The following is a 15,299-nucleotide window of genomic DNA, read 5'->3' as shown; positions in this document are numbered from 1 at the left end:
AAGAGAAAAGTTTCTTCAAGTGTCAAAAAACTAATCCTTAAAGGAATCAGGGCATAAAATGTTGCCCTGAGCAACAGACTAGAAAAAAATGAGTCCTTTTCTCCATTTCCCATCCAGCCTAGAGGAGAGGGACTTTGAAGAGGAGGTTAGATGCTCGTGAATCACTAAAAGAAGCCTGGGTGCTGACCCACTGGGAGTGGATAATGGAATTCTCAGATAAGTTTTCGGGAATCTGAGTATGGACACGTTGCCACTGAAGCATGGTGACATGGAGGGTAGTAGAAGAAAGAGAGGTAACCGTGTGAGAGCACGTCTCAAACACAGAGAGGTAAGGAAGAGTCCCTAAACTTCCATGTTTCCTCAGGAGGATGCGGAAGTCAGCCAAGAGGGACAGCCAGCAACCCAGAGGCCAGAGACCAGACAGGGACACAGAAATGGGAAGTGCCAGATGCCACAGGATAGACGCTGAGGATCAGTGACAGGTAAGGCAATTGCACATCCTAGAAGTGAACTAAATTTACCCAAAGTGCCTAACTTAATTGTTCTGTCATCAGGCAGAAAAGGGGTTCAAGTTCAGTTTTAGAAAATTTAATGAGTTTCTCTTCTTGCACAGCTCAGTGTATTCCAGGCTGTGAAGTCAGACACGCTAGAAATGACAGAGCCTCCTTCTACATCTCTTCACATCAAGTCGAATTCCAAGTCCTATCCATTCTACCTCCGAAACAGCTATCAATTTCATTCCACTTTTTCCTTGCCTGTTCTTACCACCTCGCTGCCTTAGTTCAACCCTCATCATCCCTAAACTTGCGTATTGTATTCCAACAGCTTCCTCATCCATCTCCCCATCCCATTCATTTTTCTGTCAAACATACTCCATCTATCCTGCCACTAGAGTGTTATTTCTAAAGTGCAGAATTGGATTTGTCTCTTTTCTGCTGAGAAGTCCTCTCCATCCATCCAGTACCTTCAGGATAAAGTATATTCACTTTGGCTTATCACTCAATCTATCACCACTTCATCTCTGAAAAATTATCCCCGCCCATAACTCTGTAGTACACTCCAGCTACAACTTGACAGGTTACTCCTGGAATATAACATATCTTTCACGTCTGTATGCCTTTGTGTGTGCTGTTCCATCAACCTGCAATATTGTTATTCAATGTCATCAACAGAGGAAGAGGATCCATAAAATTTGTAATGGGAGTCAGCATGTTGTTTTCAGCATCTTAAGAAGGTTAATGAAAAGTGTATAATTTTCTATGATAAGAACGTAGAGACTCCCTAAGTTTTTAAAGTTTTATTTTCCTTTCAGCTACCTTACATCAACCTGGTGTAAAAAACTGCTATATCACACTGGTTAGAAGCTGTGACTGAATATTATGTGTGTCTTTGCCAAATAAAAATTAGGAAATCTAATTAACTGTGACTGATATAATTTTATTATTATTATTTATATAATTTTAATAATAGACTCCATAGGGTCTATTGGGGCAATATTTTTAAAAATTAGTCCTTTTTGGTGGAAAGATTGAGAACAATGGCTGAAGAAAGAGGGCGAGAGGAAGGGAGGAAGTGGAAAGAGAGGAGGGAAGGCAAGAAGGATGCTCATTGAATGGCCATAAAGCTTTATGTTCTTATATTAATCCCCCAAATAAAATAATTTATAAGGTAGGTATTTGTATGTTTTCCCATTTTACAAATGAGGAAACCAAATAAAGAGAGGTTGAATAGCATCTCAAAAGTCACTTAGCCAGCCAGGAGCACGAAGACAAGATTCCAACTTGGCTCCAGTTAACACAGAATCTGTACTCTTCCTCTTACACCTGCTGTCTCTCCCTGAAATCCATTCTGCTCTAGCTGCTAACATGGTGTCTGACCTCAAGTGAAGCAGCCATATGCCTCAACGACTGCACTTTTTATATTAGCTATTTAAAGAGAGTAAGAATACACCCAAGGTGTGTTTAGAGAGACACGTGACAAGTGAGTGGGTGCACAGGCTCTGGGACCACACTGCCTAGATTCAACCCCAGCTGAACCACTGACTGGCTGTGAAACTTTGGGCACATTATTTACCCTATGTGTGTATCAACTTCCTAATCTGTAAAACAAGGATAATGATAACACCTTCCACTGGGTTGTTTTGAGAATGAAACAAGAGAATACATGTCTACTGCTTACCATAGGGTCCCAGGCACTATCTCAAAGCATTTAGCAATAGGCTCGTTAGAATCTTGATCTGTTTACATCTAACCTCCTTCAGCAAGAGTTAAATTCCCCCCAAAACAAAAAGTCATTTAAAGAAAAAGATTTTCTTGAGGTAAAAAATTTAATTACTATTAATTATTAAATAAATTGTTAATATTTTCCCAATAGACCCTATGGACTCTCTTGTTAAACTTATAGAAATAATAATAATAAAATTATGTCAGTAATCATGAGATTTCCCAACTTTGATCTGGCAAATACATATGCAGTCTCCAGTCATAGCTTCTAACCAGCATGATACAGCCATTTTCTACAGTGAGTAAGGCAATGTAAAACAGTTGGGAGATTTCATCTATAAGTATTAATTGGGGTGCTGACAGTTAAGGCTTCCTTTCTTTTCAAACAAAAGTTAAATGATGGAGGCACGTGAAGGAAGCCCATCGTGCCCCAGTGCTGTGCTGAGGTGGCTGTGTTAGCCCCTCGAGACTGTAGCAAAAGCGGCAAAGCAGTTGGCCTCTAAGCCATTTGGCCAGACCCAGAGTGGGCTGAGTTTAGAGAAGATGCTACGAGCGCCAGCAAGCAAAAATTGCTATAAGACAGCACTTTTTGAAGTTCTGGGGAAATATTAGGCAGACTTTTAAAATGTTCTTCAAAGGGGATTTTCCTCTTTCTCAACTATCAGATTTTCCTTTCCCCTCCCCCTCCCTCTCTTCCTTCCTCCTTCCTCTAGCACTTACCTGAGTTCTTCTCTGACCTCCACAGCTGTGTTCCCTGCTATGATGAACACATCATTCATGTCATCAGTCAGCATGTTGCAGGCATAGCCAATATTGATGGCAGTTTCTGACACATAATAAAGCCAACTTCAGTTAGAACATTACTTAATAACATAAGTACCTTTGCATAAAAGTTTTGAGGCCCTTGCTCTATTTCCTTATAGCCTAGAGGCCTCCTTAACTTCAAAGAGAGCATGATCAGTGACGAAATACAAGAAGCCCAAGGAGAAATTCAAAGATTTGTTAAATCCATGGAGAAATAGCAACATCTGTGAATCCTCAGCATTCTCATCTAGTTTTTTAAAAAACTTTTTGATTCCCAAAATGAGTACTCATGAAAATATCCCAAGATCTTGTGATTAGTAAAATGTATACATTTTAAAAATTTTACCGGAAGTCTCAAATACTGCCTTTAGAGAGCTGAAATACTAAACTTAGCTATTATTCAATCTGATATAATAGACAAATTGAAAAAATATCTCACAAAATGTTCAGATGAACAGCAAAAATGATCTTACAAAATTTTTTAGTTCTTCCACATGCAACATTGCCATATTTCCATTAAGTGAATAGAAATTTGGAATTTGGTTATCACCTCAAAAAAAACCAGGACTGCTGCTACTACATAACTAGAGTATTACATGATATTGACCAGTCCTTCCTCTAATTTTGTAGAAATGGAGCCTAGGAGAGTTAAGTACCCCCTTTCATCTGCAATATAATCATCTGATTCTAATTTTACTGAGTCATTAGACTTCAGCGAATTCTATAGAATCATTAGGTTTGTCCTAAGTCAAGGAAGACAATTGATAAAACCTCACAATGTCCTTTGTAGAAACTACAGAAATGAAAGCTAAACAGTAAACTTGTGGATATTCATAACTAGTTGAACAGCTGTACCCACTGATCAACATCAAACTCTAGGAAGTCTAATAACACAACACAGAGCTCGACTCTCTATGGCTTATTTTTTGTAATCAGTGATTTGAGTAAACATATAGAGAACTGATTTATCATATCTGCAAATACTCCAGTGTTCTAAAAAAGTTAGATAGAATCTTAAAAACGTGTGTGCCAGTTAACTGAATATTTCTGGTCCACTGACGGCCCAGCAGAAAATCATTTTTGTTTTAACCACTGCTAACAATAGATCCAAAATGTATTGATCCCCTTTTCTTTCTTAGGAAACACAGTATTCTGAACATAATGACTCTTTCTCTGATGACTTGGCATATTGTCATGCCTGAAAGTGGGTCAGCTCTCCTTGTACAACTGCATGGGCAGTCCTGGAATTCAGCCAGGTTGCACTGGTACAGTTGTGGTAGTTGTTAAAATACCAAAATATTTCCATACCAGCTGATAAACAGCTGCTTCCTTGAGCCTCTCCAAAGCCTACCCCTCCTCTAAGATTCCCAAACCTTCCTACCATGAAGAAACTAAAGAAGTAATGCTGAGGTCTCCAATGTCCTGCTTCAGAGCTGTGCCACTCCCTCTCCTAACCAGGAGCAGTGCACATACAAACCAATAGTTCAACATTTTTAATACCATTGTTGCCTACGGGTATAACTATTATTTTTAAGAGGCAATTGAGCTGAAACTCAACTGGCCCCAGGGTATACTATAGAAGATATTTTGTTAGTTTGATAGTAAATTCTTGCAACATATGAGCTTTCCTTTTTGTCTTTCAACTCTTTCCTATGCGGAGGACCGGGCAAATGTCTCCTTAATTAAGCTTTCTGGTTAATTAAAATTTTACCACAGAAATTATTGCCCCCTTGTCAAAACATCATCATCTATTTTCAAATTACCTTGTTTGTCTCCTGTTAGGACCCAGATCTTAATATTGGCTAGTGATAAGCTTGCAACCGTTTCAATAACACCCTCTTGTAACTTATCTTCTACAGCAGTTGCACCTAGTAGCTTCATTAAAAAAGAATACCTCACGTTAATGCATGCAAAAAATACCCATAACATCCACAGCTTTCAATCACAGAGTTTAGAGGTCAAGGGACATGAATTGAAGATGGAGAGTATGATGCACTGATATAACAAGCATCCTATTATGTATAGAGGTGGGCTGGGAAGGACCCTAGAAGGAGGTTCCCTAATCAAGGCAACTGATGGGCATTCCAATTAGCGCAGAGATCCTGGGAGTTAGAATTTACATGAGGGATCTGATATGCTCAGATAACATATTAGGATAATATGATAATATGGACTTCTAAGGACTTAAGAATCCCCCAGTTATATTAACATGGAAGGGTACAAAGGAGAGCCCTCATCTCAGAGTCAGGATCACAAAAAAACTAGAGCCATTCTCTTAAATTAACAAACCATCAGATGCCATAAACTAAAAAGTGAAGGTTCTTGGGCAACATTTCATCCAAAGATGAGCAAGGTGTGCTCCCTAATGCCTCACAATAGCTAAGCATCCTGGCCACTAGGGCCTCAGGGAAGAGTGGTTTCTAGAATATATCACACTCTGGACAGTACAGATATCATCAGAATCTCATGGGTCTAGGATGGTTTACAGCTACAGCCCCATTCTTCATGGCAAGTTTCCCTGCTCTAAAAAGGTGGGTTATAAAGCATGGAGGAAAAAAACACACACACACACACACACACACACACATAACATCAAACAAAACATGATATACCAGAGGCTGACAAAGAATAGGGACTCTACTACCTTCTACTCTTGGGGGACTTCCAATTGCATAAGCTACTGTTAATAGAAATAATCCTCTGGCCATATATGGCAAGCTCAAAGTCAACATATAAAGCATGATTCATTGTTTGAAAGAGTAACATCTGCTGTGTGCAAGATGATTTAGCCAGTGGATTATTCCCATGCTAGATCTCTAAACACATATTATCCCTTCTGTAAACAAAAACCATCATGCTTCTAAACTCATACCATCAAATCCCTTTCGATTTCTTCATACAGCCCTGCTATCCGTTCATCCCTCTCATCTACGGCAGCGTTTGCATCTTCAAGCATCTTGTGCCACTCTTTGAAGTACTTGTCATCCAGATCTCTGTATGCGATGGCCAAGGTTCGAAGGCCTTCTCCTGCAAATTCCTGCCAGGGCAGACGGAGACTTAGGAACCATCCCAAAACAATAATCACAGCAATAAAACAACAACGACAATAATGGGTAAGAAGTTTTGCACTCAAATTCATTTTATCTCAAGAGCACTACTTAGTCATCCTGACCTCCAACTTTCTAATCCCCTTGGAAAGGGGAGATGATATTTTTATTTTGTGTTTTTTTGGGTTGAAACATTCAAGGGACCTAACATTCCCCCTTAAGACTGCTGAAATGCCCTCTGAAGGGTCCTAGTTGAGAGGTGATCAATGGTGCTCATGACTTGAGATATAACCATTTGAAACAACATATTGGTTTCTAACCTATCCTCTGCCCGAAGGAAGCACTGCTGGCAATGTGAGGGACCCAGACTGTTTCAAGGCCTATGGCCCTCGGCTTTTAGGGGAGAAGAAAGGACCCTCAGAGGAGCCATAGCTCTCAAATCAAAGGTAGGAGGCTCTCTCAAGGGGCTGCAGCATGACATCTCACCAAAATCTTGTCACCTTCCTCCTAATAATATAGCCACATCTGAAATGAACTCTGTCCTACTTGTGTTTCTGTTTGAAATTTTCCATAATAAAATACATCTATTCAATAATAGATGAATAAATAGATGTCAGGTGATAGAAATTTAAGGATATAAATTAAAGTTATAATAATAGCTCTAGGGGAAAAGAGAGAGAGAGAAAGGCAGGAAAGTTTAATGTAAATGTTCGCTTCTGGGAAGTAGTACTAGAAATGGAGGCTGACTTTTACTTTTCATCCGAGAACTTCTGTAAATCTTTTTTTGCTACATTAAAGCCTAATTTTAATAATAAAACTGTTTGAAAGTTTAAAGAGACAGTCAAGTCCAGTTCGTTTTTTAAAAAAATCATTATTTTTCTAGAAACTATTTTCTATGGAGTTCGTATTTAATAACAGGTCAAATTTATCAAAGGATCATAGTCTGCATTTAGTGTCTCAGGAAGCCAACAATCTTAAATTATACCTCTAGTGCTTTATGCGTCTAACATGAAAATAAATAAATAAAAATAGGAGGCTGGTAGTTGCTAAGCGTTTCACACAGCTGCAATAGCTAGAAACATATGTTGAGTGCTTGGGGAAATGCTAAAAACCTCCCACTTTGCCTAGGCCTCCGGTGGTCATTTTATGAGCTTCCACACTGTAAGCGTTTTCATAACCATTTCTGCTCCTTTGGGCATTGCCACAGAGTATGTCTTCTCTGTTGTGTTCTGGCTTATGAGACAGACACAGGTTTGCAATCAAGCATATATTAAACCATGACACACCCTAATTAGGTAAATGGAAAGAAAAGTCAGTGCATACTGCAGCGATGTGGTTTAGCCCAGAGAGACCATGAGAAAAATTATCCAAATTTATCTCGTAGGCAGTTGGTAGCACTTTGGATATTGCAATCACATTGTACAAGCCCTCCTCCAAGACCACCACTGGGTCCCCTACTGATCTGAAAATCTAGTTACTGCCTTTTATAAGGATCTTTTGTCCTCTTAATTTGCACAAACACTTCTTTGACTTTAACTTTTTTTTTTTAACATCTTTATTGGAGTATAATTGCTTTACAATGGTGTGTTAGTTTCTGCTGTATAACAAAGTGAATCAGCTATATGTATACATATATCCCCATATCTCCTCCCTCTTGTGTCTCCCTTGCAACCCCACTGGGCATTACAGTGCCTTTCTCTTTGTTCTGCACAGAAGTGAATCAACTCTAAGATGACACTACAAAAGGGGACAGACGATTTAAGTTATTTAATTAGTGCATGAAACACAAGTTGAATTCTAAATGAACATTTGAACAAGGTCATTTCCTATCATTAAACAATTCAAAAATCAATAATTAAATATAAATTTAAAACCACAGAATTTAGAAGTCAAAATGAATAAAGTGAATGAAGCGAAAGCAAGTCAAATTGATACTACCTGGAAAATAAATCTTTTGCCTAGAAATATAAAAAGATCAAATTTGGCTTCCCATACTTTAGTATGAAAATCCAGGGCCTTGGTGTTTGAGCAATGGCAAAATCAAATACTTATGATTCCAATGTTGTTTCCATAAAAAAAAAAATTTAAAAAGACCATGCTAGCCTTCTGGAAAAGATTAAAAGAAAATCAAGAATGCTCTATTGGAAAGACAAAAACAATAGCTATGTTTGTAACCAATATTACCAAACCATCATTCTTTAAACTTAAAGTCAGCCAGAGTTTTTTTATTTGTTTGTTTGTTTGTTTAAAGATTCAGGGAATGTTTTATATTAAATATAGGGCTTGGCAAAGAAAATGAATTCTCAATAGTTGTTTTCTTTCTTTTTTGGGAAGTTTAAAAAAAATTTTAATCTTTTTTTAACATCTTTATTGGAGTATAATTGCTTTACAAAGTTGTGTTAGTTTCTGCTGTATAACAAAGTGAATCAGCTACATGTATGCATATATCCCCATATCCCCTCCCTCTTGCGTCTCCCTCCCACCCTCCCTATCCCACTCCTCAATAGTTTTTTAAAGGAGAGAAACCAAGGAGGAAATAAGAGTTTTGAGCAACTGCCCTTAAATTTCATATTGGGTTAAACAGAAGCTCAAACAGATAGAGCCTTGAATCTCAGGTTTAAATCAGATAATGTTCTTATTAATTCATAGACTCTTACTCTTTTGCAAAAAAAATAAATAAATAAATAAAAGGTGTGCCAAAGACCATCCCTGCTCCCTTTACAAAGCTTTTGGAAAGAAACTATGCATAGTCTTAGGATGTATGCATTTGGTAACTTCAACCTAGGGAACACTAGTGACTCAACATGATTTATGACCTGAATAAAAGAACCCTTAGAGGAGAAAGTTGGCTACAGAGATTATTTCCCCCTCACCATATAAACAGGACGCTGAACTATTCCCTGGAGGTAACCATAAGAGATTCCATTAGTTCCAGACACATCAGAACCCAAGGGAAAGCAACCCTCCTGTTCCTCTTCCCTAAACCAGACCAGTCACCCAGGTGAAAAAGTCCCCAGCTGTAGGGAAGTTAGAGCAGGTTTCCCTTGGGGTCTTGAGTCTTCTGGCCAGAGTTCAGGAGCCCACACTCGGTGGCTATTTCTCAGCTGCTGTGTGTTAATCCACCTGCGGTGAGACCTACCACACTCTCAGCAGGGTAGGGGGTAAGTCCACGTGCCAGCTTCTAAACAATCACTGGCACAGTTTCCTGTGGAGCCGTTCTTCACATGCTTTCTATTTCAGAAGTCAGATCATTTAACTGATATTTTAAAAATAAGACCTAACCATAGGAGGCAGCCAAAGGGCCACCGTGCTAACCTTATGACAGAGGCACTTACACTGAGATGGTCTGATGTCAAGGTCAGGAGGTCTACGTTGGATGGATGAAGTCTTTCAAACAGAATAGTGTCTGCTCCTTTGGAATAAAGCTTTATCTGTCCTTCTGGGTTTCGAACTGAAAAAAAAGTTGGGAAAGTAGATTATATTCAGTGAAATCCATCAAAACTTGACTGTCCCTGGGCTCTAGCCAGGCAAGTTGGAAATGGGCATGTTTTAGCCAGTAATAAAGTATTCAGCGCCTTTGGTTAAAAGGTCATTACCCAAGTCACTTGGCTTTACTCCTGTTTTATTAACTTAGAAATATTCTATCTACAGGAAAAAGTGTTTTCATTCTGATGTGTACAACCTTGTTATTTTCCTTGACTACTATTTCTGAAGGGCTGATACATTTAAATTAAGTCTTCTTTATTGAGCTGAACTGAGAGCTTTTTTTGCCTGTCTCCTAATGTGAAATTCAAGACTGACTGTAGGAATCAGCTATCAGTGTCATGCCAAATGATCTCCATATGGAACTCTAGCCATTCAAAGCCATGGTTTATGCATTAGTTTGCAGTCCTTGCTGACATATTTCTTCACCCCCTTTACTCCTTGGAAAAGCCCTTTCATTATTGGGTCACAGTCCTGGCTACAAGCGCACTTCACAGGGGGCTTTCAAAATTAAAGTTTCTATCTTCTTCCCACTGGAAGTCTGTATTAGTAGGGCTGTGTTTTTAACCTGCCCCCCAGGTTTGGGAATGACAGCCTTGAGTAGGCTCCAATCCCTCATCTCCACTCCTTGTGCCCTCCCCTGGCTGTTGCACATATTACTGTCAGACAAATCTTTCTTTAAGCTAATCTTTCCTTAAGCCTACCTTTGCAGGCTTGGTGTTACAGCTTGGCAGACACCAGACACCTAATTATTTATTGAATGAATGAATGACATAGCAATGTATTTCTCCCCTACTATTTCTGAAGGGCTGATACAATCTAGGACAACTGCCTGTGTCACAACTTCATGGTCTGAACACTGATCCTCACAAGCTTCATCGAGTCAAAGTTTATTACATGCTTTCCACTCAATTATACCTTTTCTCTAAAAATAGAATGCCTCAAAACAGATGAACATAAATATTGACTACTATTAGTTTAAGAGGATACAAAGTTTAGAGCTTGATTTAAAGGAATATAAATACCACAGTACAATAAATTACCTTTCCCTCTAATCTTTTCTTTAATTGAAGTATAGTTGACATACAACATTATGTGTTACAGGTGTACAAAATAGTGATTCACAATTTTTAAAGGATATACTCCATTTATAGTTATTATACAATATTGGCTATATTCCCTGTGCTGTACAATATATGCTTGTAGCTTATTTTATACATAATAGTTTGTGTCTCTTAATCCCCACCCTTAAATTTCCCCTCCCCCCTTTCCTCTCCCCACCGGTAACCACTAGTTTATTCTCTATATCTGTGAGTCTGCTTCTTTTTGTTATATTCACTAGTTTGTTGTATTTTTAAGATTCCACATATGAGTGATATCATACAGTATTTGTTTTTCTCTCTCTGTCTTATTTCACTTAGCATAATACCTTCTAAGTGCATCCATGTGGTTGCAAATGGCAAAATTTAATTCTTTTTTATGGCTGAGCAGTATTCCATTGTATATACCACAAGATATATACCACATCTTCTTTATCCATTCATTTGTTGAGGGACACTTAGGTTGCTTCCTCTAATCTTTTTTTTTTAACATCTTTATTGGAGTATAATTGTTTTACAATGGTGTGTTAGTTTCTGCTTTATAACAAAGTGAATCAGCTATACATATACATATACATATATCCCCATATCTCCTCCCTCTCGCGTCTCCCTCCCACGCTCCCTATCCCACCCCTCTAGGTGGTCACAAAGCCCTGAGCTGATCTCCCTGTGCTATGCGGCTGCTTCCCACTAGCCATCTATTTTACGTTTGGTGGCGTATATATGTCCATGCCACTCTCTCACTTCTTCCCAGTTTACCCTTCCCACTCCCAGTGTCCTCAAGTCCATAGTTCATTCTCTACGTCTGTGTCTTTATTCCTGTCCTGCCCTTAGGTTCTTCAGAACCATTTTTTTTTTAGATTCCATATATATATGTGTTAGCATATGGTATTTGTTTTTCTCTTTCTGACTTACTTCACTCTGTATGACAGAGTCTAAATCCATCCAACTCACTACAAATAACTCAATTTTGGTTTTTTTTATGGCTGAGTAATAGTCCATTGTATATATGTGCCACATCTTCTTTATCCATTCATCTGTCGATGGACACTTAGGTTGCTTCCATGTCCTGGCTATTGCAAATAGAGCTGCAATGAATATTGTGGTACATGACTCTTTGAATTATGATTTTCTCACTTCCTCTAATCTTTAATGACCCTTAGTCAACACTTAATCTAATCCAATTTCCTCCTAGCTTGAATAGATGTAATGCACCCTGGAAAATGTTTTTTACTGGGATTTGTCTAGGGCTTGTCTTCTCTTCTAAGACCCATGGTCAACTTTTATAATTTCCAGAACATTTAATCCTAGGAAAGTCTGTCTCTTTCTTTTCTTATACAACAATCCAATTTAATAATTTCCCCCATATTTTCTCCCTCCCACTACCAGAGCTATAAAGGCAAAGTGTATATATCCCACGTTTGCCAGTATGACTTCTCTATGACTGTTTATTTCTTATAGTCCAAGGTAGGATATCAGTTCTCAAACTTTTTGGTCTCAGAACCCCTTTACACTCTTAAAACTTCATGAGGACTCCATATAGGTTCCATCTATCAATATTTACCTCATTAGAAATTCAAACTGAGAAATTTTATTGTATCAATAGTCTTAAGACATTAATTATAATATTACCAAAAGAATAATTATTATAATAACAATAAACCTATTACATATTTACATAACAATTCTATGAAAAATAACTATATTTTCCAAAACAAAAACACTTAGTTTGTGGAGGAGCATTGTTTCATATGGTTACAGATATCTTTATTTTATTTATTTATTTTTTTGGCCATGCCACATGGCATGTGGGTTCTTAGTTCCCAGACCAGGGATTGAACCCACACCCCCTGCTTTAGAAGTGTGGAGTCTTAACCACTGGACCACCAGGGAAGTCCCTTACAGATCTCTTTAATATCTGGCTTAATAGAAGACAGTTGGATTCTCATATCTGCTTTTGCATTCAATCTGTTGTATTATCACATGTCACGTGGCTTTTGTAAACCTCCACAATATATTCATGAGAAAAAAAAATTGAAAGACAAATAATAGTAGTATTATTATGAAAATATTTTTGTCCTTGTGCAGCCTCTGAAAAACTATCAAGTTTTCCTAGGGTTCCCCAGACCACTCATTGAGAACCACTGGTCTAGGGAAATCACAGACCAATCTTGATTTGTGCAAATTCCTCACCATCTCTTTGTCTCAGTTTCTCCTTGTGAAAAGGAGATGTTTAAACAACCTAGCTTCTAAGGTCTTTCTAGCTCTACAATTTTCTGAGTTAAAGATTTTCCATATCTGCTGCCTTCTCTTAACCCAGCATTAGCCCCTTTAAATTCTGAGTTTATGTAAACCCAATTTCATGGAATCCTGTTTAATTTTACTCACTAAACATTTCCTTTAGCAGCTCAGCAAGTTTTATATCCCTTTTCACTCAAGGCTTATAGTCACTTCTGCTAGGAAATCTCTAAGCTAATAAAATCTCAGTCATTTCAGAAGTTAGCTTTTAAAAACAAATTAAAAATAACATAGCAGTTTTAAATGTTCAAGATAACATGTGGGCAGAGCCTGGACAAAGGTCATACATTTTTAGTTATAGAATCTGCTTCCATTGCCTGTCTTTTAAATACTGGTGTTCTTCAGAGATTTACCCAGGATTGACTTTTCCTCCCATCCTTCACACTCTCATTGGGCAGTCACATTCTTTTTATGGCTTCAGTTTTCATTGACAGGATGATTGCTCTCAAATGTGTATCTCCTGCCTAAATCCATTTCCAGCGCTCCCTGCCTGTACTTCCAACTACCAACTGGACATCTCCTCTTAGATGTGCCCAAGCACATCAAGCTCAAACTGGACACGTTATCTATCACCAGTGACTAGTTACTCCTCCTATGTCTCCAGTCCTAATAAACAGCTTCAGGACTTCCCTGGTGGTCCAGTGGTTAAGACTCCACCTTCCAATACAGGGGGTGTGAGTTTGATCCCTGGTCAGGGAGCTAAGATCCCACATGCCTCACGGCCATAAAAAAAACTAAAACATAAAACAGAAGTAATATTGAAACAATTTCAATAAAGACTTTAAAAATAGTCCACATTAAAAAAAAAAAAGTCTTAAAAAAAACATAATAACCAGCTTCAGCATTCACTTAGTCTCCCAAATCAGGTATCTGGCCATCACTCAAAGCTCCTCCCCCTTCACCACCCATACATCCAATCGAAGCCAAGAACTTCTCTCTGACACCTTCTCTCTTGCCTAGATTATCACATTAACCTAAACGGTTTTACTCGTTCCCTCTAAACTCTTCTGCAATACAGCCAGAGTCATCTTCACACTACTGCTTAGAATCCCGCAATGGCTTTCTTCTGCCCTTAGATCAAGTTTGGACTCTTACACATGTCATAAACAAGGATCATCAGGCCCCTTTTTAGCCTATTTCCTATCCTGCTTCACCATTTTCTCCTGGATGCAACCACAAAATACATTTTTCAATTTCACATTCTCCTTTAGCTTCAAGTTCCTGGAACATGGTAGGTACTTAATAAATATTTGCTTGATTGAGTTGAATTATAATTATGTAAAATTTGTTGAAAGCAGCAGCTATGCCTTTGTGATACAAAGGAAAGAAAAAAGTCGGAAATGGTTCCAGGTTTATGCTGTAAGGGTAAATACAATAGCAACACTGTGAAGGGTGATGAATAATTCCACTTTGTTATATCTCAGTTGGGTGGATGTTCATACATCCACATAGAGAAATGCCTGTCACATGTCAGTGTGATTTGTACTTTGATAATCCTTAAAAGGTTTAGAGTTAAGAAACCTTTATCTAAAGATCTTGTAAGGGCTTTACAAGGAGCTATTGTAATCTATACTTCTTTAATAATTATCTGCCACTTGCCCCTATTAATAACTACCCTTGAATTTTATCTCTGTATTTTTATTTACATAATTAGTAGTATTAATCCTTCCAAAACTACATACTGAGATTTACATGCTTATCAATAGAGTATATTATATACCTTCTGACAAAATTCTTTATAGAAATCTATTTTTATTTAGATACCTCTGGATTAAATCAGGGCTGTTGCCCCAGAATGAAAGTACCACTGGTACTTAAACTACACATTCATGATTCAATGAATGACTGTCAAAAAAAGGAAACCTCGAAGAAGGAGAAGACCTAAGAGGGGGAGGAGGAGAAACAGCTGCAGCAGCAACAGATGTCTGAGCCTTCAGGATGGGATGTTGCCCAACCAAGCCCCGTGACAATCATGAGGCTAACACTGTTTGTCACCTTGTTATCAAACAGAGACTTGTCTACCCTCGTGGAGTCTCTCTTTCAAATTCCTCCTGATTAAAAAACAAACAGAAATGAAATAAAGACGAAGCCTCCATGCATTCTGTGGTGGAACATTACCTTTCTTCATATGGGATCCATTAAGGCAAACATCCGATATTTGTGGTTAGGCTGTGATTTCCCCATAGCCTGTAATGGTGACCAACACTGGGGAAAAGCTGAAAGTTTCCCTGTGTAGCAATCTTAGGTTTTGTCAACACCCTCAGAGCAAAGAGAAACCAGTTCTGGGCCAACCCAACATCAATAGCACTTCCCCTGAAGCTGTAAATAGAAGATAGTTCCTGCTG

The 15,299-nt window shown here is 38.3% G+C and overlaps 1 protein-coding gene across 1 annotated transcript in view; it reads right to left on the bottom strand.

Annotated features, from left to right (window-relative positions):
- ATP8B4 (ATPase phospholipid transporting 8B4 (putative)) overlaps window positions 1-15,299 on the bottom strand; it is a 246,299-nt gene that overhangs the window by 59,941 nt on the left and 171,059 nt on the right. The window contains 4 exon segments of the mRNA XM_007455539.1: window positions 2,943-3,048; window positions 4,790-4,901; window positions 5,899-6,063; window positions 9,409-9,524. Coding sequence (XP_007455601.1) covers window positions 2,943-3,048; window positions 4,790-4,901; window positions 5,899-6,063; window positions 9,409-9,524 — 499 coding nt within the window.

Source organism: Lipotes vexillifer, unplaced genomic scaffold (assembly GCF_000442215.2).
Source record: "Lipotes vexillifer unplaced genomic scaffold, Lipotes_vexillifer_v1.1 scaffold24, whole genome shotgun sequence".
NCBI classification, from domain to species: Eukaryota; Metazoa; Chordata; class Mammalia; order Artiodactyla; family Lipotidae; genus Lipotes; species Lipotes vexillifer.
The sequence above is the reverse complement of the archived record's forward strand: the minus strand, read 5'-3'. Positions and strand labels throughout refer to the sequence as shown.